Source organism: Aquarana catesbeiana, linkage group LG12, assembly GCF_042186555.1.
Source record: "Aquarana catesbeiana isolate 2022-GZ linkage group LG12, ASM4218655v1, whole genome shotgun sequence".
NCBI classification, from domain to species: Eukaryota; Metazoa; Chordata; class Amphibia; order Anura; family Ranidae; genus Aquarana; species Aquarana catesbeiana.
Window position 1 is genome coordinate 63,109,036 of NC_133335.1, and position 17,765 is coordinate 63,126,800.

At 40.3% G+C, this 17,765-nt stretch overlaps 1 protein-coding gene across 1 annotated transcript; it reads left to right on the forward strand.

Annotated features, from left to right (window-relative positions):
• The first annotated feature begins 800 nt into the window (after positions 1 to 800).
• Positions 801 to 6,756, forward strand: LOC141113768 (keratin, type I cytoskeletal 19-like). Its single transcript, XM_073607048.1, has 8 exons — positions 801 to 1,568; positions 2,097 to 2,179; positions 2,260 to 2,416; positions 3,569 to 3,730; positions 4,310 to 4,435; positions 4,592 to 4,812; positions 5,148 to 5,182; positions 6,656 to 6,756. Exons 1-8 carry the CDS (start codon positions 876 to 878, stop codon positions 6,754 to 6,756), a joined length of 1,578 nt encoding a protein of 525 aa, XP_073463149.1. The 5' UTR covers positions 801 to 875.
• Positions 6,757 to 17,765: the final 11,009 nt, after the last annotated feature.

Below are 17,765 nucleotides of genomic sequence, written 5' to 3' on the forward strand. Positions count from 1 at the left end.
CCCTCAGCAACAATAGACCTCCCTAGCATTAATGAACCCCCCTGCAGGTTGATGATTTAGGGCCAATGCCGGCAACTTTACTAATGACACTGGGTAAGCTTTATCAGAGAGGTTCTCTTGGGTCTAACTGCACTCCCAATAGGAATCAATTTACGAGCTGTGCCTATTAGCCTAAACAGTGTCCAAAACACAGGTCCTCAAGTAATATAATACAGTAAGAAATATTTTAAAACCTTGACTCTTTATTGTACAGAATAGAGAAATGCTATTATGACAAAGAAACAACATTTGCCAGCTGATAAGTACAGAGGCTACCTAAATATACATGGAATACTGAATACATTATTGGGTAGTACCTGACACTTTACCACTGTAGTTATATATTTCAGACAAGCTAGATCAAATTGAAAATAAATCTGATGCTTTGTGTCCAGCTTTAGACCAACTTCATACTGTGATTAAATGTTTTATTAGTTTATCATTGCAATATTGCATTTTTGAGTGTTTTATTTGAGGCGTGTTCAGCCAAGTCAGTTGGCTTTTCCTTTATTGTTATTTCTTTAGGGTGGAGTGAGCAAAAGTTTCTAATGAGTTGGGCAGCAATAAATGAATTATTGAGAAGTTGTTTTACAATTGTCTAAAGTTTTCCAAGCAGATTACCAAATGTTTAATGTTAAATCCTAATGTCAAGCATGTAAAGCAGTGGATAGATGAGCAGTCAGATACTTGTAAACATTAATATTAGTAATTCATGTTTTGTGGCACTCCCAGTCTTCCATATATAAGACAGCAGAATAAATAGAGAACATATTGTGAAGGACATCCATTTAGAAACACACACTTTTAGGTCATCTGTACCACCCAAATCCATCATCATGAGTTACGGTGGTCACTCCTCTGCTGGATCACACCATGGAAGCTGCCATGTTGGTAGTCATCTGTCTAAGATCCCAAACCACACATATGGTGTTCCTCATGGAGGATCTTCAATTAGCCTTCATGGAGTATCCCACTCTTCTCACCACCATGGGGGAACTCATGCTGCTCATCATGGAGGATCCCACTCTTCTGATCACCACGGGGGTTCTTATGCTTCTCATCATGGAGGATGTCATAATTTACATCATGGAGGTTCCCATACTTCCCACCATAGAGGCTCCCACAGATTCCATTCTACAGGTTCTCATAGTTCTCATCATAGAGGATCCCATGCCACCCACCATGAAAGTTCCCATAAAGACCATCATAGTAATCACTACAGAGCCCCCAGTGTACATGGAGGATCAGGAGGCAAAGGAATATCCATATCCAAGCACGTTCATGGAGGTGCTCACAGCAGCAGCCATAAAAGCATTATTAGCCATCATGGTTTGTTCAATATCAATGGGAAGGAAACTATGCAGCATTTAAATGATCGTTTAGCTTCCTACTTAGACAAAGTCCGCTCCCTAGAGCAACAAAACGCCCAGCTTGAAAGGAATATCCGGGAGTGGTATGAGAGGAATCAGCCCAGCACTTTACCCAACTACAGCAGCTTCTTCAGGATCATACAAGAGCTTCAAGGCCAGGTAAATAAATGATACATTTATAAACTCACCCTGACACCTACATATTTAAAATATAAAAACAGATTAGGCATATTAGGCATCTAAAAGGATACCAGATTACAATTTTATACAGCATGGGTCTCAGTGCATTTCGTTCATGCTTTTGGGCACTCTGATGTGTGTTACAGAAAAATACAGACATGCGTCATTTTTCTGCAGCACACTAGATGTCACTGCACGGCAGGGATGTGTACAGACCTGAATGAAATGTACACTTTGTACACTTTTAATAAAGTTAATAAAAAGGTAAACAATGTCTTGCCTTGTAAAACCCATGGCACTGCTCATCATCATTGCTGAATACCATATGAATGCTAAAAGGGAATGTTTTAGTGTGTGGCTATTGTAAATGTACCCTTAAGTCATATTACAGTGCAAGCCATAATAGATATGCAGTAAGCTACCTTAATTGATACAGAACAAAGCTTAGGTAAATACACTCTATGAATTTATCCTTTGCAATAAATAATTAACACCTATAATTTCCAGATTTCCTCAACCTCTGTGGAAAATGCCAGGATTGTGTTACAAATAGACAACAATCGTCTAGCAGCAGATGACTTCAGAAACAAGTAGGCCTGTCTATATTTCATGTCTTTCATCATTATTATCAATATCAGCATTAATTGCTTTGTCTTCCTTTTGTCACCAGGTATGAAATGGAACGCCAACTGGCAAGCAGTGTTGAGGCTGATGTGAATGGACTTCGTATACTCCTAGAAGAACTTAACAGTGAAATATGTCATCTACAGGCACAAGTAGAAAACCTCCAGGAGGAACTGCAGCTAATAAAGAGGAACCATGGGGAGGTGGGATAGCTGTTACCCCTTTTTTAAGATAAATCAGACATTTATTTTAAGTAAAATAATTCATAATGTGTTGTTACAGAGCAGGTGTAAATATTGTTGAAATCACTTTTGCTTTAGAGGTATGCTGCCATCCTGGGCCATCTGTGAGAAATTGACAACTTCTAACACCTTTTGTTTAATTTTTTATCTTTTTTTATTTGTCAATGAAAGTGGTTGTAAACCGTTATGGACCACTTTGTGCTACAGGTAAGCCTATAATAAGGCATACCTGTAGCTATCCAGGATATCTCCTAAACCGTGCATGTGTATTTGCATGTGCCGGCGTCGTCGGCACATGCGCACTGATACAAACTGAAGCAATGCACGTATGTGCCGTTGCTTCAGTGAGTGTGCCATTACCGTGAGCATGCGCAGGAATGACGCCATTGCGGCTCATTATGCCTTTGTCTTGCAGGTGTTATTATTATTTTTTTTTTAAACTAGGTTTACAACCACTTTAAAGTGTTACTAAACTCAGGACACTGAATTAACTATATCCATTCTCCCACAGTACACAGAACATGGAAATGCAATAATTTTAGTAAATAAAAACTGCTAAATACATTTTCTTATCAGCAGTCAGAGCAGTCTTGTGACTTTTAGCAGTGTCCAGCTGAGCACTGGTTAAAGCTGGTAGGGGGAATTTTCTGACTGTCCTATAAAAATGCAAGACTCCTGACCCTCTGTCTGTTTAGTGCTGATTGGCCCTGTGCTGATCACATGCACTCTACCAAGAAAAAGAAAACTCTGTACCAATACACACCAAACTGAGCATGGGCAGCTTGACTCCATAGGCTCTGTGTTATCAGGAAATTATCAGGGGACAATGGAAGGAGAGGAGGATCAGAGAAGCCACAATCAAACAGTCTTTTCACACAATGCAGAGGATTAACTCCTTAGGTTCCACAGGGGGTTTAGCAACACTTTAATGTCACTTTTAATTATGATCTCAAAAATGTCTCAAACTATTCTCAAATGCATCTAAAAGCCCACTACATTTGCACATTGACATAAGCCCAAAAGCCGAGTCAACACAGATTCTAAAGCACACATTATGGAGATCTGCAGAAATGCACCCATAACACAACTAGTTTCTAACATTTTTACTTACAGGAAGTCAATGCTTTGCAAGCTCAGTTGGGAGCCAGGGTCAATGTGGAAGTGGATGCTGCTCCATCGGCTGATCTGAATAGAACCTTGTTTGAGATCAGAGAGCAGTATGAGAATCTGATGGAGCGGAATCTGAGAGAGGTGGAAACTATTTTTCGACAACGGGTAAGTCTTTTTGTAGACTAAAAAAGCTTGTTGAACCTGTTAGAAAAATAGTGGGATAGCAATCTATTCAATTTTGATCATTAGGCCCTAATACTTTATGGTTAAATTCCAATAAACAATAAATATTGATGAGAACATGTTCAGCTTTAATGCTCAGTTGTACTATACCATCCCAATCTTCCCATTACAGTGAACTTTAGGACCACTGCTCTCATACAGAAATCTTCAGAGGTCCGCCCACACCCCTTGCACAGTCACAACTACTCTGGCCAACAGCCACGCTCATGCTTCCTAATCAGGGACGTGAGTGTTTATTGAGGCACTGGTGCAACTGGGATTTAAGGGTGTTGCCTAAGTACACAAAGGAAATAAAATTAAGTGGCATAACTTAAAATATATAAAAATAAATATAAATGTGCAAATCAACTTAAGCCTAGCTACTGTATATTAAAAAGTAGTGACATATTTCTTCACAGAAGATCAGAAATAAATCTCCTTTGACTTTATATATAAAACTATATGGAAATCAGTCTCCATATATTAAGGGGTACATGACTAACAAACTTTCTATTTATATAGACTGAGGAACTGAATCGTGAAGTTGCTTCTGGTTCTGAACAACTCCAGTCTGTACAAACTGAAGTCATTGACTTGAGACGTACCATCCAAACCTTGGACATTGAACTACAAAGCCAGCTCAGCTTGGTAAGTGTTATTGCCAGCCAATTAATAAAGTTTGTGTCAATGATCAGTTGCTGGTCATTTTTAGTCTGTGAGCATCTTCAGTTCATTCTAAAAAGACAGTATGTACTGTAATTACCTGTTTTCTTTCGTATACAATCTTTCTCTATTTTTTCCCAGAAATCAGCTCTAGAAAACACCTTGGCAGAGACAGAAGCCACATTTGGGGCTCAACTTGCCCAATTACAATGTTTGATCAACAATGTAGAGTCCCAGCTGGCCCAAATGCGATCTGACCTGGAACGTCAGAATCAGGAATACATGATCCTGATGGACCAAAAGAATCATCTGGAGATGGAGATCACCACCTATAAGCGCCTATTGGAGGGTCATGATATCCAGTATGTATTTCACACAGGACAAGTAACTGAACTAATATTCCTTAAAACATGCAGGCCTCAATTTATAACAACACCAATTCACACCGAATCTTTTAAGAGGAAATAAATAATTGTTATATTTAATATAATTTTTTTTTATAATTTATTTGCTATAATATTCAATCAGCTACCAGAAAAGAACAATATAATTTGGAGAACTGCTTAATTTTAAAACTAGACAGTTCATAAAATGCTTCCATTTTGTTTACCAATATATTATTTAAACCAAGCCATACAGAATGGTCAGTATACCATATATTTCTTCATTACTCTTTACTGTGTGTTTTACATTTCAGCACTTCAAGTCAAAGTTTTCTAGGAGACAGCCATGGTATGTAAACATAAATTGTCTTAAAGTGATTGTAAACCTATATCTTTTTTAAAAGCAAACATGTCATACTTACCTGCTATGTGCAATGGTTTTGCACAAAGCAAGCCCGATCCACGTCTTCTTTCTGCTCTACTGGCTCCTCCCCTGCAGAGTGCCTACCACAGCGGCTTGCTATGGGGGCACTTGTGGGGGCTTGCTCCCAACCTGGCTCTTTGTGTCTATAGACACACACATAATGTGGCTTGACCCCACCCCCGATCCCTCCTCACTGACTGTGATTGACAGCAGCAGGAGTCAGTGTCTCTGAATCTATGAGGAGGGAGAGAGCAGAGAGAGCCACTGCTCTCATTCACAGGGTTAGATCAAGGTCGGCTCAGGTAAGTATAAGGGAGGGCTTGGGGCTGCACAGAGAAAGTTTTTTACCTTAATTCAGAGAATGCCTTAGGACGAAAAAAACCTTTAGGCATTAGAACCACTTTAAAAAGCAGGGCACGAGCTTGTGGAAATATGTGTAGAATATAAAATATGGGAAACATTTTAACTAGTACCTGGACATTTAGACACCATCCCATAGGGTTTGGACCTCATTGCAGATCCTTTAAAAGGTGACCCCATCCCATGACCCGGGGGCTAGGCACCAGGATGGGGTAGGCCACCATATTCCATCCTCCCTCCCTCTGTATCTCACCCCACCCAACAACCGTTGTCCTCCTTTGCCCCCTTTGGTTCTCCTATCACCCCTACCCCCTTTATCTGCTTTTGTCCCCTAACAACCCCATTAACAAACTCTGACTCAGACCTTCTTGAGCGATTAAAAAGGATGACTTATTTATCAGTACTAACTCTTTTGCTGTACATATGCTGTATTTGGCCTATGGTAGCTTGCCCTATTTGGCATTACTATCCATTATTCCTTCTAGAATTCCAACAAAACAAAAAAGTTCTTGCCCTACTCCTCAGGTATATATTTATATGCCTCAGTCTGTCACCATTTTCTATCCCATATTTTCCCTACCTTTGAGACTCCTGTTTTGATGGTCCCCCATAAGATTTTGTGCTTTACAGTTATTAACCTAATCTCTTAGACTATTAGTCTATACTGACATTTGTCAAATTATACAAAAACTATTACAATGACTTTTGTCTCCTGCAACTGAATCATTATTTTGGCCACTTGGCCTGCATTTTCTGTATAACTGTCGATCCTTATTTTGTATTGTATTACGAAAACTTTACACAAGCAGGTTTCTTAACTTGACTAATTATGTAACAATAACAATGATAATTGGAATATGGTGGATTGATATGAGAAACATAGACAATTTGCATCCCTGTATAATGTGACATAGATCTTTATTAATTTGAACTATCAGGAATATGCTGGATTGATATGAGAAACATAGACAATTTGCATCCCTGTATAATGTGACATAGATCTTTATTAATTTGAACTATCATATCTTCTACTTTCAGGATCTCACCACACAGTGAAAGTTCACCATGTGACTAGCCCCACTCATTATAGACATCATCAAAGTCATCATCAACATCATAATCACCATAATGTTTGCTAATGTGTTCCTGACTCTTCTGGAGAACCCTGTGGATATTAGTATTATTCTATCTCTAGAATGTCTTTTGGTGTCTTCCTCTGTCTTCTTCTTTTGTGGCCTTCAGTATCTGCTTCACCTAGGCAAGACTTGGCATGAGACATGAACTAGATCCACCAAGATACCCAGTAGACACAAGTGAAATTATTCAAGGTTTAGGAATAGTTAAATACAGTAGGTGTTCATCTTTAGAGGTTGGTGGTAAACTATTCAAGTTTACCTAAAGTGTAAGTTAATTTCAAGATGTTAACCCAAGTGTTACAAAAGCTATGGAGTTCAGGACTTTGAACACTTTTAAAGATCCGAAATGAAAGAAGATATTTTTGTGTACCCAACATTATTTAGGGATTACATTATGCTAGAGCATAAGATATGACTTTTCATTCACTCTTTTCTTGGAGCACTTTCAATACTTTTAGGGCCCAGGCACATTCATCTTGTTACAATAATGCCTTTTAATACGCAGACATTGTGCCAACATAAAGTGCAATCTGTTGCAGTGCCATTTATTGTGCAACAGCATTGAATGCCACCCAAACACATGAACAGAATGCACTATTCTATAGTATGATGCAGTACACAACATGGTATGACATGGGTTACATTGTAGTGCTTTGGAGAAAACAATAGAATGCACGCATTTTTACCTGGGACCCATTGAGAACAAATAACCTGTGGTACCACAATGCCCTAAAAGTAAGTTGTGGTGAATGTGTTACTGTAACACTTTCAAGCGTAAACAGGCCCTTATGGTACATACAGTTGCAATGCAGTTTTGAATTACAATGATCATATGCAAAATGAGTTAGAATATGAACCAGTCTGATGAGTATTAAATAGAATATGAAATTTTGCTGAATTCTGCTTCGCAATATAGTTTCCGATTAAAAAGACCCAAAAACAGCATCTTGAAACGTGCCTATAGTATGTGAATGCACATATGAAGCACGTGCTTAATTCAAGTGGAACTCTAGTTTTCTGTTGTGAATTTAGGGGGTTTTATTAACATAATCATGTGCAGGTTTTATTATAGAGTTGAAGCATTGGTTTTATAAAAATATGCTATGAACCTATTTGTATTGTCTACCATTGTACATATTAATGGATTATTAGCATGCAATATGCATATTTTATTGTGGTGGACATACTAAGCCCTAGATTCAGGTTATTTAGAATGTTTTAGGATTATCATGACTATATATATATTCTGGTGTACTACTGCAGTAATTTGGTGAATTTTGATCATCATTCTCTTGTCCTTGTCACTTACTAGATTTTCAATAAAACAAATCCTATCTTCATGCAATCAGCTGTGTGTGTGATATTAATGATTCACATGATTTTTTCCATACTAAAAAAATAAATAAAAAAAACAAAGACATTTCTAAATAGTCTTTCGTATAAATGCCCACAAGGCTCCATTGGACCAATGCCTAGGGCAGCAAGATTGCAAGGGCCAGCATCTATACTCAGACATTACTATCCATCTGGTCATTTGTGGCTTAATTGAGCAAGAAACTGCAGGAAAGGGGGTTCAAGGTATTCTGAGAGGGGTACAAGACTCTTTATAGTTGAGGAAGCATATAAAGCAGACCATACGCCACCTCTAGTAGTTTCTATTATATAATTGTGTAGCGGTGCCCCCATGGGGTCGCTGAGTATAGTAGTTCCACCAGTCACGCTGCTCAGTCCAGCATTAACTTGCAGTTACTCCTCACTGAACAATGAACAGTCCATCAGCTTATTTTTGTTGGTTTTTTTGAGGGAGTCAAAAGTCATCTTTGCTTCCTCTAATGCACAAAACTGGATTCCTGGCACAGCTAGCACATGGTTAGGCCCCTCTCTGAACAAGGCCCAACAGTTCTGGATTCAACATTTGCTGGCAGGGGTCTGCAGTCTCATTTGGTGAAGCAACCAATAGCAATTGAAAATAGTCTTTTTGTGCTAGCTGTGTTCTAAGTGGACTACTGGTCTCAGTCAGTCCTGTGCAGACTCTGCCAACCCTCCTGGCTGTAGCAGCCTGTCTCTATTTCCAGCAACATCACAGTCTCTCTCTCTGGCTCTACATACACCCCTGGCATGTCTCTCCTAGATCTTCTCACTGTTCCTGTCATTCACCAAGCCCGGATGGATCCCTTCCGATGACTTGCCCCGCAATGTTCCCCACTAACCTTCTCCTGCTCCTGTTCAGGACACCCCTCGTTTGGGTTGTATAGAGAGATTCCTTCCCAGCTCCCGAGCTCCAGGCCCAAGATCACTCTCCCCAGAAGAGGGGCTCCCTCAAAGGCTACGACAGCCTAACACTCCACACCCGACAACTCGTCCCCCCAGCAGGCTGACCCTGGGTATAATGGAATGAAAGGTGGTTACTGCGCTAAACTCTAAAAAGTAACAAAAAGTGAGCTGCTACAAAAAATGTGACAAACATGAAAATATGGGAAATGGTAAATTGTAGCGCTAAAGAAAAAGACAAACATAATAGTACCACCATATGTGAAATGATGTAAAAATGTCTATAAACAATGTGTGTAAACACACCTCAAAAAGGGGCATAATCAAAAAATGTCCAAAAGTGAAAACACATAGTCCGGTGAATAAATGAAGTGTAGTAGATCAGGGACACAGCTCCATCTGTAATCTAAACCTCCAATGCAGGGTCATCAAACACTGAACAAGATATGAGTGCGCTTACCGGAACAGGTGGACTCTAGTGCCGGCAGCATAGAGTTTATCGAGCAGTGTGCCACAACGGGCAAGTATGGAGATGGCCTCAAAGGTGGGATCCCCAGGAGAATGAGTGGCTTCCGGATCAACCCAAACTCTGGACCCTGAATCCTGAATCTCAATGAGGTGTGCAAAGATGGATTCAAGGTACAGACATCCAATCTTCGGCTGCCAGTTCCAGCAATGTCCCCCAGTTGGGGGGAAGTAGAGAGGAGACATTGCTGGAAATGGCAGCTGAAGAGTGGATGTCTGTACCATGAATCCATCTTTGCACACCTCATCGAGATCCAGCCTTCACGGTCCAGAGTTCAGGTTGATCCGGAAGCCACTCATTCTCCTGTGGATCCCACCTTTGAGGCCATCTCCATATTTGCTCGTTAGACTCTATGCTGCCGGCACTAGAGTCCACCTGTCCGGTAAGTGCACTCATATCTTATTCAGTGTTTGATGACCCTGCATTGGAGGTTTAGATTACGGATGGACCGGTGTCCCTGATCTACTACACTTCATCATTTATTCACCGGACTGTGTGTTTTCACTTTTGGACATTTTTTGATTATGCCCCTTTTTGAGGTATGTTTACACACATTGTTACATTTTTACATCATTTCACATATTGTGGTACTATTATGTTTATCTTTTTCTTTAGCGCTACAATTTACCATGACCCTGGGTATATATAGGAGACCTGCCCCCAGCCAATCCTAGTTGGGGATTGGTTAGGGCTCCCAGATACACCCCATGTCACTCCAAACCTCCCTCCCCACCTCTGTTCCAGAACCCTCCATAAACCAGAGGGAGGTGCCAGAGAGATGAAGCCACATGTCAGTCACCTGCTGCTACTCTCAAACCACTCCCAGCCCCCAGATCAAAACAAACAGGCCTAGCTTTTAGCTAGGCCTGCCTAAATTTACCTGCACTGGCTGAAACAAAAAAAACTACTACCTCTAGCAACCTACCTACCTAAGGTAGAGGGCGCTACACTCACCCCCCCACCAGAAATCAGCTGGTCACCAGCTGGAAAAACTTGAAAGAATGGCTCCTGGGCCCAGGAGCAAGAGCATCCCATGAAATAAGTTGGATGGGGGAAGGGAAACAACTTGGATGGAGAACTGTACAAATAAATATCAGTACAAAGATAGATATATACATTTTTGGTGGGTATTTACAACTGTACAGCACGACTAAGACACTCCTAACTACAGGTCCTGGTAGCTAACAACATATACACATTTTTGAGAGGGGAACTATAACCTAACAAACAGAACAACAACAACAACAACAAAACATACATATTTTCACGTCAAACAATCCTTCTTCTGCTCTGCCCCTCCCTGAAGAAACAGGCTCCAAAAGAGGTGAGCAGGAACAGTTACACCCAAAATGTCCATGAACAGACAGTCCCTCTGTCAGTCACACAGGGTGACAGGCATAGTCTGTTCCTGCAAATCAGGGAAATAAGGAAGAAAGGGCACAGACTGCCTCTCACACAGTTCAATTACCCAGATTTTAGGCGTAGTACCGTGGGGCTGGTAGTCTCTTCCAGCATTTCTCTCCTCTGTGGAAAACAAGTGTATAGGTGCTGCAACCTACAAAAAGTAGAAATATGAAAAACCAGGCATATAAAAAGTAACCCGCAATAACATGCGTAGTTTGTATTTTTTCCAAAATGGAACATCATAAAGATAGTGGGTGCTATAATATATATTTTAATTCACCTGTGTTGGTTAATCATGTGACTTAAGTATATACTATTTAAGTGTTACTTATTTTGTTTTTTATCAGCCATGACTAACGACTAATGTCCGAAATGCGTAGGCTGTTTTACAGCCCTGTACATGTATTTAATAAAGGAATACTATTTTGGATGTCATCCTGAGTGCCAACCATCCCTTTCCGTTCTCTCCTCTGTTCCTGGGGACTGAATAACTCTCTACAGGCTGACCCGCTCTGCATATCAGCACCTGGTTCTTGCAAATTATCCTTCTAAGTCACCATTCCTCTTTAATCTCCAAGAATAAGGCCCAGGCCGCACCACCTGGCACCCGCAATGGCTTGGGGATGCGTAGATACTCCCAGACCATGTCATCCTCTCATCCGCCCCAGGAGCTCTCGATGTCCTCCATGATCTGAGAGGGGACATACAGGAAGGCCAAGCCCCACTCCAGGGCCACTCTCTTCTGTCCCATACGCTGAAACCGAGAGAACCTAGGCAGTTCCTTTGGGTTCACCTTTCCAAACATGACACACTCAGTAAGGACCCAACTGACCCATTGTCTATGAGAGGGTTCCTTGGTCTGAGTTGTGGTAAATCTGGGTTCTGAAGACTGCCTGCTCTCCATCAAGGTTCTTGCAGCTTGCTTAGGTCCCACACTGACGCTGGTCCATCTCCTAGCTAAAGGACTTGGGATTAAACCAAATTGTACACACGCTGCGCTTATCAAAATAAAATGTAAGAAGTTTCCACTAAAATAATAATAAAGTGATATTGTGCTTAACATACAAAATATATACAAAATCTATTAATACTATACATTAATGTGCAATAAACTTCAGTGAATGAATAAATAGGTAAAAGTGCTCCAATCAGCCTGTGTATTGCAAATATTCCACAAAGCTTGTGCAATTTTCAAACATTAATATATAATTCAAAACAAACATCCATGCGATTTAGTGTTGCATTCATGCATTTCAATACTGCATCTATGCAATATGGTAAAAAAGAAGAGGGGTAGTAGCGGGACTTTGCGTGGGACATGTCAATGAGTATAAAGGCTAGTTATTCAGGATCAAATTAAATTGACCTGAAACAAGTGCTACACCTATAGTTCGTAAAATAATGTAATATCCATAGTTGTTCGTAAAGCCTGAAATACCATAATCGCAAAGGATTTTCGAGATGTTAATGGTACAAAGTAGTTTAATAAAATTATCGTAAGACATACTTCAAAAAATACATCGGCCTGGTTGTTTATTCCCACCTGGTGGTGTTTTTGGGGTGCTCTGGTCTTTCTGTCGGCTGTGGCCCGGGGGTTTGGGGGAATGTACTCTGCCTCAACCCCGGGTGAGACTTTGTTGACCCAGACCACTTACATATCCCAGCACATTGGTTGTCATTGACCAATGAATTGTTTGTGAGTATTACCGAAACTTACATTTCTTCTGTACTTACCTTCTACCTATCCATAACTGTTTGTATACTAATAGATGTTTTATTGTTTTAATTTTTAGTTAATTTGCATCTGACTCCTGATGATTGGTTGAAAGCCAAGAAACGCGTTGATTTACCAACCTATGGATGCACATATTGTTTCATTATATAATAACAACAGTTCCTTTTCTGTAATTGCACCTATTACATGAATTATGTCCACTGTCTGATTGCCTGCATATGCCTAACTATGTTTTATGATGTATTTTTTGAAGTATGTCTTATGATAATTAAACTACTTTGTACCATTAACATCTCGAAAATCCTTTGCGATTATGGTATTCCAGGCTTTACGAACAACTATGGATATTACATTATTTTACGAACTATAGGTGTAACACTTGTTTCAGGTAAATTTAATTTGATCCTGAATAACTAGCCTTTATATTCATTGACATGTCTCACGCAAAGTCCTGCTACTATCCCCTCTTCTTTTTTGCTTTAAATTACTGGGATGGAGACATGTCAGTGCATTTATTGGTGTGGACAGGTCACAACTCCACTTTTGCTATATGCAATATGGTGTTAGTGCAATGTTCAAACAATAAAAAGTTAAAAAATACAAAAAAAATGCATCCATGCAATTTGGTGCTGCATCCATGTGATTCTATGCAATTCAGTGCTGTGTTGCTGTGCAATTATCAAATTAACGGTCCACAGATCTTCCACAATCCATTCATGTGTCATGTGTGAACACAAACTAAAGGGCTGTGTGCTCATACAAGTGCTTCCCCCCAGGTGATAGCCCCTCACCTTAGGGCGTGTGACCTTGCAATTAAGCTTGGTCAGAATGCACCTTAGAACCTCTATGTGTTCGATGTTATATGCAGGGTCCTGGAAAAATTTGCACTGGTGCCTCTGTTCCTCACATCAGTCCCCTTCGTACCTCAATATATCAACACAAAAAGGACTTCATGGTGCAGTATGTACTAAATTTATTCAAATCATAAACAAATCCCGCAATGGGTACCCACAGTAACAAGGGGCTTAAGGGCACCACACTAAAACAGCAAAAACAAATGGGCAACAGTGGCCAGTATGGGGTGGCGTGCTGATCTTTTCCAACAGGTTGTGTGTATAACGTTCCGACCTGTCCCCTTCCCCTATGCGTGTTCGATACAAGGGGTATTTCGTATCTTCATCAGGGGGTGATTTTGTGAAGATACGAAATACCCCTTGTATCGAACATGCACCCCTCTCCATTACATATATTGAGTGCTGGAGGTGCCGGAGCTGCCATCCCCTGTGTTCCTACTGAAAAAAATCCTGTGTATGGTACATCTGCCAAGTGGCATCTGTATGTTCAGACAACCTTAGCTTGCACCATTTATTTCAGCATTTTGTATTTTGCTCTTGGACAGATAGGTTTTTCAATTTTTGTTTTGTAGAATAAGCTATGCAATTCTGTGGAGAACATTGTTTCCTCTGTTTACAACTAAACCTTGTTCTCATTATTAAGCAGTTCCTGACTGCCGCACGCCGATGTATGTCGGCAGAATGGCACCCCCCCGTGTCCGCGGCAGTCGGGTTCGTTAGGGGAGTGATCAGTCCCCAGGGCCAGACCAATGATTTATGAATGAAAACCACCCCCTATCTGTGTAAGTGTAAACACAGACAGGAGGAAGTGATGTCATCTCTTCTCATGGTCTATTTTCAATTCCAGTGAGAGGAGAGAGAGGACATCTAACCGTGAGTTGCACAACACTACACCAGTACACATAGGTACACTTGCCACCCCTCGATCACCCCCCGGTCGCCCCCCCCAGTTAACCCCTTTACTCCCTGTCACTGTGTCACCAATTGTAGTTTTCAGATTTTTCACTGATCACTGCATTGGTGTCATTTGTGACTGAAATAAGTGTTAGGGCAGTTAGTAGTAGCCCCCGGTAGGTCTAGGTTACCCCCCTAAACCCCCCTAATAAAGGTTTAACCCCTTGATTGCCCCCAGTTAACCCTTTCACCCCCTGTCGCCAGTGTCATTAATTGATCACCGTATTTGTGTCACTGGTGACGCTAGTTAGCCAGTTAGGTGATTAGTTTCACCATCAGGTTTTATAGCATCAGGTACCCACATATATAATAACCTAATAAAGGTTTTAACCCCCTGGTTAACCCTTTCACCCCCTGTCACCAGTGTCACTAATCGATCGCCGTATTTGTGTCACTGATGACGCTAGTTAGCCAGTTAGTTTTACCGTTTTACCTGTTTTTATAGCCTCAGGTACCCCCATATATTACCTAATAAAGGTTTTAACCCCCTGATTTCCCCCTAGTTATCCCTTTCACCCCCTGTCACCAGTGATCACCGTATTAGTGTTAAGGGTGCCGCTGGTTAGTTAGCTTGTTTTTTATAGCATCAGGGCACCCGCCATATATTACCCAATAAAGGTTTAACCCCTGATCATCCAGCGGGTGATATAAGTTAGGTTTTAGTGTCAGTCGGGGTCTGCGTCGCCCCAGGCAGATTAGTGCCAGTAGCGCTAACACCCACGCACATACCCTACACCTCCCTTAGTAGTATAGTGTCTGAACGGATTAATATCTGATCTGAGGATGTACATTTTTGATTTTACTCCTCACTGGCTATCACAGTTTTGGAGGCCATGAAATGCCCAGATAGCACAACCCCCCCCCCCCAATTGACCCCATTTTGGAAAGTAGACACCCCAAGCTATTTGCTGAGAGGCATGTTGGGTATTTTGCAGATCTCACTTTTTGTCACAAAGTTTTGAAAATTGAAAAAAAGAAAAAAAAATTTCTTTGCCTTGGGCGTGGCTACGTACTGACGCAATAACGCTATTATGCCCCATGTGATTCTGGTATACGGGTGTTCGTTTTGTTTTTAAGCTTGCCGGCTACTTTTAAATGTGTTTTTTGTGGCGGATGTTTGTTCCCGCCTGCTTGACCTTGAGCATTAAAGGCTTTTTATTTACACCATTGGAGTTTTTCCGTTTTTACACTCACGGTCTTCCCGACCAATGAGTGATATTTTCTGTTTAATCCGTGTATGGACTCTCAATTCACTTTTCTTTTTTTACCTTTTCATATGTACATTTTTTATCACTTTATTCAAATGTCATTCCCTTTCTGAGTGTCTACACTACAAGCGCAGTTATGTTTTTTATTATTGATATTTACCATATAGATGTTTGATGGTTTTTGTTGCAGCTATGGTTTTTTAGAATTTGCTCTTTAGCGCTGTATTTACCCCTTTTTACATGCCCTTAGAAAGCCTGAAGGCAGTGATTGGTTTTCGGGGTTCTGTACGCGGTTAGACTGCCAAAAAGTTCCACACATGTGGTATCCCTGTACTCAGGAGATACAGCAGAAGGTGTTTTGGGGTATAATTCCACATATAACCAAGCCATGTTTGAACAGTATATCATTTAGTAACAATGTTGTGTAAAAAAAAAATAAAAAAATTGTAATTTTCCCGAAACTTGTGGCAAAATATAAAATTCCATGAACTCAACATGCCTCTCAGCAAATAGCTTGAAGTGTCTTATTTCCAAAATGGGGTCATTTGGGTGGGTTTTGTGCTATCTTGTCATTTCATGGCCTCCAAAACTGTGATAGGTAGTGAGGAAGTGAAATTACCATTTTTCGCCCTTAGAAAGCCTGAAGACGGTGATTGGTTTTCGGGGTCCTGTACGCGGCTAGGCTTCCAAGAAGTCTCACATATGTGGTATCCCCGTACTCAGGAGAAGCAGCAGAATGTATTTTGGGGTGTAATTTCACATATGCCCATGGCATGTTTGAGCAATAGATCATTTAGTGACAACTTTGTGCAAAAAAAAAAAAAATTGTCATTTTCTGGCAAAATATAAAATATTCCATGGACTCAACATGCCTATCAGCAAATAGCTTAGGGTGTCTACTTTCCAAAATGGGGTCATTTGGGGGGGGGGGGTTGTGCTAGCTTGGCATTTTATGGCCTTCGAAACTGTGATAGGTAGTGAGGAGTGAAATTAAAAATATACACCCTTACTCAGGAGAAGCAGCAGAATGTATTTTGGGGTGTAACTCCACATATAACCATGGCATGTGTGAGCAATATATCATTTAGTGGCAACTTTGTGTAATTGTTTTTTTTTTTTTTTGTCATTTTTCAGTCACTTGTGACCAAAAAATAAAATATTCAATGGGCTCAACATTCCTCTCAGCAATTTCCTTGGGGTGTCTACTTTCCAAAATAGGGTCATTTGGGGGTGGGGGGGGTTGTACTGCCCTGCCATTTTAGCACCTCAAGAAATGAGATAGGTAGTCATAAACTAAAAGCTGCGTAAATTCCAGAAAATGTACCCTAGCTTCAGATGCTATAACTTTTGCACAAACCAATAAATATACGCTTATTGACATTTTTTTACCAAAGACATGTGGCTGAATACATTTTGGCCTAAATATATGACTAAAATTGAGTTTATTAAAAAAAATATATAACAAAAAGTAGAAAATATCAATTTTTTTCAAAATTTTCGGTCTTTTTCCGTTTATATTGCAAAAAATAAAAATTGCAGAGGCAATCAAATACCGTCAAAAGAAAGCTCTATTTGTGGGGAAAAAAAAGGACACAAATTTGGTTGGGGTACAGCATTGCATGACTGCGCAATTACCAGTTAAAGCTGCGCAGTGCCAAATAGTAAAAAGTGCTCCGGTCATTGAGCATCCACATCCTCCGGGGCTGAAGTGGTTAATAAACTTAGATTATGGCAATGCATTGGTACCGGGGCTTTAAATGGTCAACTTTAGCTTTTCTGTCAGAAATTAAAAACTGTGGGTCCTAGTCTATTCTGCTTATTAACTTTTTTTTACAACCTTCTAAATAAAAGAATACTAAACACATTTAGAAACATCTTAAACATGCTTCCTAAACTGCTCAGCTGTGTGGTCAGCAATTCCTTATTCTTGCTCAGCGCAACTTGAAAGCAGGTCCTCTGTCCTCTACCTAATTTCTGAACAATTTGTGAGAACATCCTCTGAGCTACAAGTTCTTGAAAATGGCCTTTTCAAACCCTACCATGTCTGAGTATTTTCTTCT